Raw genomic sequence first — 7,449 nt, 5'->3', positions numbered from 1 at the left:
AAAGCGCTATATAAATACAGGCCATTTACCATTGATTGCTTATATCACAATGCATTAAATTTTTAAGGAAAACACATTTGAAATATTTAACTGACTCGCTCTCAAAAATAAATCTACTTGGTTGCCTCTGCTGTATGTACGTATAAGTATTCCGCACCCTCTCTCTGTGTATTTCTATTAATTTTCCAGGCAAATCAGTAACACAACATCTCTACTACTTTAGACAGTGGAATAAGTTTTTTTTCATTAACTTGAAGCAGTCTTTTAAACAGCTTCGTTCGCTGGAACAAATTGTTGCCTTATTGTCTCCTACTGAATGGAGGCCCCTCACGTAGTAGCCAAACAGATTTTATGGCATTGTTAAAGGAGTAATCATGATGGCATTTCTCACAGTGATTATTCTCTGAACTAGCCTCCCTCAGTTAGGCCTTCTTATCATTTCTAGACCCCCTTTTGAGAGCTGTTCTGTATTACACCAATTAGCACAGTGAGTCATATGTGACTGGACACTGAGCAACTCAGCCGCTTCCACTCTGTGCTATAAATTTATTTCTAGCTGTTTCACTGACAAGGTATGCTGTCACTGTGCTGCTGACTGACAGGAGTAAATGTGTGTTTGTGTGTTGGATGGTTCAGCCTGGCATTTTATTGCGCTATTAAACGTTATTAAACATCCTTTTTTTGTTGTATTTTACTGTGTTTTAAGGATAATGCCCTTGAATTTAAAAAAAATACAATGTTAAGGGCTAAAGGCCCAACTCTCTTGGTTTAATGGAAAAGGAGCAGATACCAATACCCATCTCCCTGTATAAATGGACAGTAGAGGGCATGAAAAAGTCATCTACACCTTCCTGAACTCCAAATCCTCTCGTGTACCTCAAACGAAGTCGATGGTCCTTCAGACCGCTCAGAGATACATTGCACAAAGCCCGTGACTGAGTCAAGCCACCATCTGCATCACGCTGGCATTTTGTGGGTCATTCCTCAGCGTGACAACAGGCATAGAAAAGCATAATATGAGCTGAGTGGGTGATAGTGCTGCAATTCTACTCTTAATGACAACTGAGAGTGTGTATGTTTCATTGTGATAAGGGCTAAATGAAAACAGGAAAGCATGAAAGAAAATGACAATGACAATAAAGTGAGATCTGTGGGTGAAAATAACCATATTTCTGCAGGTTCCAAAAAGGTGCCACAGTGACTATGAAATCAGCTTAATGCATTTAGGATGGCCCCAGTGTTCCGATGAGCAGGTCCCTATTAGGAAGGTAATTGGTTTGGCGGATTACTCAAAAAGTTATGGACTGATTTGCATGAAAATTTACCAGAGGTCAGCCTTGGCCCAACTTCAATGTGATTAACTTTGGAATAAAATATAGTTTCAGATCTGGACTGAGTATTTTTGTGAGATAAAACTAAATTGGACATTTTGCATGATGTCTTCACATAAAATGTGGAGGAAATCTTTTTTAAAAATTGAGTATGTGGAAATAGAAATGTTAAGAAGTTCACGCCTCTGAGTTTATCCTTCTTGCATCCCATCAGGAAGTTACAAGAAGCCTAAACACATGTCTTTAGCATGGCCTCGAATAACACAGAGACTTTATGTTTGGGTTAAAGTTAAAGATAGGTTTGCTCTCTTAAATCAGGCTGGTGGCTGCTGAACCAGAGGAATTCTGGTTATAGCTGAGGCAGATTCTCATTACTGCAACAAAAATATAATGGAACGACTCAGTTAGTATGACTGTACAAGACATTTGCAGTGGATTTAATGTTTTAGGTCTCATAGTACTGCCATCTGTAGGCCAGGTGAGGAAGTGCGTCTATTTCAGCTTTAATTCTTTTTTTCAATTCAATTTTATTTCTACAGCATCAAATCACAACAACAGTTGCCTCAATTTATATTACAATAATACATACATACAGAGAAAAAACCCAACAATCATATGACCTATGAGCAAGCACTTTGGTGACAATGGGAAGGAAAAACTCCCTTTTAACAGGAAGAAACCTCTGGCAGAATTACTCCAGATGTAACGGGACTCAAACCTTCCTCAGTAGATAATGGTTCTCACTGTGGTTCATGAGTCCTAAAGCCTTGGAATTGGTTCTGTAATCCTTTCCAGACTGATAGATATCGGTGACTCAGCTGTTTCTTTAGATCGTGGTGTGGTGCGCTACATTTAGAGATCTTTTAGCCTTCTTTACTTTGTCTGACAGGTTCTGTTTAAGTGATTTGCTAATTCACCAACTCAGAGTGCTATTGAAACAAAACTCAGCTTTCCAAAAAATGTGAATAATCACAGTTAATGTTTAATTTAAAAAGAGAGGAAGTTGCTTTTTCACACAATGACAGGTAGGTTTGGGTGGCTTTTCCCTCTTTGTCTAATATTAAAGTTTGATGATCTGGAACATGTGTGAAAAATATCCACAAAAAAACCTAAGAAATCAGGAAGGGGAAAGAAAAATACTTTTTCACAGCACTGTAGCTCTGAAGTATGAACCATTATAATTATGGTTATCTGTAACATTTAGCTCTAAATGTGAAAGAAAAAGACTTCAGAGTGGCACAGTTACAAACCAGCGCCATCATACACTTACAATCATTTTCTGTTTTTACTTTGAAGTGTCTTTTCAGTCTTGCTGTGACTGACGTAAGCTGTTAAACAGTGGACCTCTCATGTTGAAAGTTAAACTGTGAAAGAATATGAAAGAATTCCTCATAGCCAGAGTGAAAACAACGCTTCGTTTTGCTGAATGCTATGAATAGTTTGACCCTGCAGCCAACATGCAAGCTGCAGTGCTGCTGCCGTTGGCCATCTGCAGGTATCTGTTTAGAGAGATTAGTAAAAGTGCTGATGATGCGAGAGCTGTGCCTTGCACTCCCGACTGCACACTAAACAACAACTCCCAGAATAAATTAAACACACACCTAGCCCAGAGAAGCTCTCAACAACTTTTAGTTTTGTTTTTAGCTCTAAAAATGTTTCCCAGGTCCACACGTAAGCCATCTCCAAACTGGCCATGGACATGAGCTGATTACCTGCACTGAGAGCGCGGCAAGACTGGAGTTGGTTGTATGAGAAGCGGATCAGCCTGTTTGATTCCCTCCTGCCCTGCTTCAGACAGCAAAGTACTACAGTGAGTAAATGAGAGCAGCGGGCATGACGCACTCATGACCACATTTTAACTCAGTGAAAGGACACAAGGACAGAGTCACTTTGACCTCTCAGTGAGCTGGTGTATATCTAGTTGGGTCATTCAAACCCACTATGTGACTTTGTTTGATCACTGTCTTCCATCCTTTTACAATGATACATTCAACGGGAATGGCAGTTTTTTAAAGTGTATCATGACTCGAGAGTGTGTCACTTACAATAAGAAGAATGACAGTGTGCTCCACAGACATTCGCACTCATGCTAAGCAGCCCTCCCTGCTTTAGTGGTCACCCCTAAGCCAATTGAGGGATGGGCTGACATGTCACTGCTGATGGTGGGGGCTATGCTCGGTGCAAGAGTATTAGTCCTGCTAAATACAGTAATGCAATTAGGGTCAATTTGGTTATGAGGACACGCTGAATTAAAACAGGTGGAGAAGAAAAGGTAGGCGGAGTGAAGGGGATCAGGCTAGTTGAGGGATCGTTTTGATCCTTGCCTCCCGCCACACTCCCCTCATACAAGCAGCAGGCAGGACGGCTGATGCACTCGTAGGTCGTTAGACATGTTTGCAAAGTTGAAGGGTCTCTTTAGCAGCCCGCAGGTGCCAGAGGGCTCTGGGACTACTAGCAAAGCCCCTGACCCAGCTCCACCTCCACCTCCACCTCCAGCCAAGGTATGTGTTCCGCCTGTATATTCAGTTATTAGACTAACTATAATAAATCGTTATTGTCAACCAGATTTTTGACTGGTTACAGACATGAGCAGTGGCGTCTCGTCTGCCTCTATCACTCAACCAGCTGCTCTGTACCCTGGCAGCAAAACAGGAAAAAAACCAAATAAAATTGTTTCACTACCTCATTGAAATCACTCATTACCCAAACGGGCACTTTGAAATTTGTTTCATCATGAACGCAGCCTGTTTTTAAAAGTGTCCATCAGAGGAGGCAGTCATTTGTCAAACGCTGAATTCACCATTCTTTAAAACTGCCACTGAAATTAAAGCGTCACTCTTAATGGCCACTGTTTGACAAATGGAGCCAGGCGTCAGATTTTGTGAAGAAAAAAAATGTTGATTTGTCGTGTAGGAGGAGAAGCCAGCTGAGAAGGAGAATGAAGACAAGAAAGTGGACAAACCACAGGGTGAGTCATTCTAACGGCTGAAAAGTTTACCCAGTTCCTTTTTTTTGTCCCATCCTGTGAAATTAAAACAAGACTGACTGTTAATATGTTGGGAACATGAGAAAATATGGATTATTTTAAATTTCGCTTCATTTTGGTTTGCCTCTTTATTTGTCAGGGACTGTGTACAAAAACTATTCATTTAACATGACAGTTTGTTGTCCTTGCACAGGTCATCGAGCAAATAGAAACATATGCATCATCATTTTTTTTTAAAGACATACTAATACAAATGCAACTGACAAATCAACGTAATAGGCCAAACACCCACATCTAAATCCACCAATATCCATCCACATAAATACAACACTTGTTTATGCCATTACAAGGGAAATAAGTATGTAACGTTTTACTGTATAATAAGCTTCTTTACAAATGTATTTGCTAATTAGATACTGCAGTGAAACACAGTGTTACTGAAACACCTCCACACTTCAGTCAGCCTCGTGTATAATTCTGTTTATTCTTGTTATTTGTATAAAGCTGTAGTTATAATAGTTATAGTCATAGTTATAAAGCGCAAACAGTCAAACGAGTGACAAAAAGGGACCAAAATAAGAGAAAGCCTTTGGACAAATGTCCAATATGAAACGTTCAGCCTTGGACGACTTCTCTCGTGCCTGCTGACCGTTTCCATTTTAGTTGAGTTTCCTTGACTGCTGAGCTTGACAAGAAATTGAATTTCACTGATTTGTTGATTGTGTTGCTGAAAGTTTGAATGGCCTTTTGGAGCCGGAGTGAAAAACATCAGGTTTGTCTCCATCATCCATCCAGGTTCTGTTACTTCATTCTGCTGATCCCACGGTTGCCTAATGTGTCTGAAAGCCGGACAGAAACACGGCCAGCTAATAATCAACCCCTCAAATGTCATATTCAGCGTCTTGTCTCTCTCTTTTACAGATGTTACAGGAATCTTTAATAGATGATGAACTAAATAAAAATGGTTTCACATAACCAGTGCAGCAAAGATGCCAAAAAAGGATGAACATATTTACAGTTCGTAGTTGCTTCACAGATGGATGACAAGCAGTTATAAGACTAAAGGGACTATAAGGAAAACACATAATACAATGAAATTAGCAATTAAAAGAAATAAATGGGAAAACAGAAACCATTATAAATATAAAACTTAATCTAATGTATTGTTACGGTTATATTTCTAAATGTGTAATATTTTTATAAAGATGTCTAAAAGAAATGCTTTACAGGAAAACAAACGATGCAAAATAAATAATTAGGTAAGATCAAACATTTTTTATTCTTCTTCCAGGAGGTGAGGACCATTTCTAACAATCTTGAAAAGCCAAAATAAACGTAGGATTTTTTTCCCCTTTCTTAGAATCAGCTCCATCACCGGCACCACCCCCAGCCCCTGAACCAGCACCATCAGCGGCCCCGGCACCAGCTTCGGCACCAGCTCCTGCCCCAGCTCCAGCCGCGGCTCCGGCTCCTCCATCAAACCCCGATCAAGCTGGAGCTGAGGGGTAAGACCTGCGCTTGCAGTGTTGTTTCTTCTACCTAATTTTTTCCAGGTACATTTCATTTGAAAGCGGGTGCACCGACAGTCAAAAGCGTTTACAGAGATTAGTTACAGTGTGTTTATCCTCAGAATATCAGCCCAGCCTCCAAACTCCACTTTAGCTCACTGCAAACACACACCTGCCAAGTGACACCACAAACCTATATCAAAGTAATCACCCCATGGACGCTAATTAATCAGATTCCCTGGCAAGAGGGCGGAGAGGGAGGGAGGGTGCCCGGGGAGATAAGCGCAGCATGTGAGATCTTTACCCACTGGAGCAACATGCATATTAAAAGAGGGATGGCCTGAAAGTGGATTAAAAGATTTTCAGTTCTTTAGGTTTTAAGGAGCTCACCAGAGCTGCTTCTGGTCCCTCAATAAACACTATGAAGGCGACAGGTAGAGGCAGCAACGGCTGATCCTTGTAGTTCTAAGCACAGGTTGGATTTCAACGAGGATATGATATATATGACACAACAATGGTGGCAAGAGCCAGAGGCTCCAGGTGGAGGACAGGTAGCGTGTGTGTGTGTGTGTGTGTGTGTGTGTGTGTGTGTGTGTGTGTGTGTGTGTGTGTGTGTGTGCGTGTGGTGGTGGTGGGGTCAGTGTCAGCCAGCAGCTTAAGTAAAGTGTGGAATAAATAGTGTCAGAGCTCAGAGGGGATCCTGAGGTACTCTACAGAAGAGCTAGACTGGGAGTTTTTACTGCCAGTGCTACACAAAACCTGAAGTGTGTGTGGTTTACTCTGTGTCCTTCTCATATATAAACCGCCCAAGTATGTGTCCTTCTTCTTTTATGAGGCATATTAGTGAGATGAAATGCTGCATCGCCTTTAGGGTTGATTAAGTCTGCAAAGGCTTCCTACCAGAACCGGTCACCACGGCGTTGGCTCACTTTCTTTAACTTTCTTTCATTTAGTTTCCACAAACCAGGGGCGGTACTCCAACCCAGCACAGTGTACCATTTACACACTGAAAACAATGAAAGAAACGATGGAAAAACAACCTGACAATTAAGTGTGAAAATGTACTGACTTTAATTTGACTGCAGGGCCTGATCTCAGCATGTTGGATGTGTCAGTTTAAACATGGTGTATTGTTCTGTCAAAGGCACTACAGAATTTTATCCACTAGAGGGAGAGCATCCATCATTCTCACAGCTCGGCCGAAGTGGAAGACCGCTATTGGCCTAGCCTGGCCTGACCTCTAGATCTGTCCTCCCTGACCCAAAGTGCCCTAACCTTAACCACAAACAGGTGAAGCTGGACTCCATCCATTTGGCTCTGCAGTGAGCACCACTTGGCTGATTGCATTTATCCGTGTAATGTGATCCTTCTTATGTCACAAGTTATTTCTCTCTGTGATTCACTCTTTTTAGCATTTCAAATCACAGGTACTGAGCTGGGTCCTGAATGAAAAGGGAACGATTGTAAACTGAAATAAACACTGAGGATGGTCGCAATGCACTGAATCAAATATTTCTACATTTATATACCTTAAATGTGTATTATACTTTATCAGTGATGGCAATAACGGAGTTACAAGTAACGGCGTTACTTTTTTCAGTAACGAGTAATCTAACTAATTACT

The 7,449-nt window shown here is 41.0% G+C and overlaps 1 protein-coding gene across 1 annotated transcript in view; it reads left to right on the top strand.

Annotated features, from left to right (window-relative positions):
* The first annotated feature begins 3,721 nt into the window (after nucleotides 1–3,721).
* LOC102203196 (cyclic nucleotide-gated cation channel beta-3-like) overlaps nucleotides 3,722–7,449 on the top strand; it is a 25,039-nt gene continuing 21,311 nt past the window's right edge. Inside the window, exons 1-3 of the mRNA XM_005744907.1 lie at nucleotides 3,722–3,832; nucleotides 4,245–4,299; nucleotides 5,678–5,822. Of these exons, the coding sequence (XP_005744964.1) occupies nucleotides 3,722–3,832; nucleotides 4,245–4,299; nucleotides 5,678–5,822 (311 nt within the window). The remainder of the gene's footprint in view (nucleotides 3,833–4,244; nucleotides 4,300–5,677; nucleotides 5,823–7,449) is intronic.

Source organism: Pundamilia nyererei, unplaced genomic scaffold, assembly GCF_000239375.1.
Source record: "Pundamilia nyererei isolate P.nyererei 1_Seehausen unplaced genomic scaffold, PunNye1.0 scaffold00150, whole genome shotgun sequence".
NCBI classification, from domain to species: domain Eukaryota; kingdom Metazoa; phylum Chordata; class Actinopteri; order Cichliformes; family Cichlidae; genus Pundamilia; species Pundamilia nyererei.
Note: the sequence above shows the minus strand (reverse complement) of the source record. Positions and strands in the feature narration are given on the sequence as shown.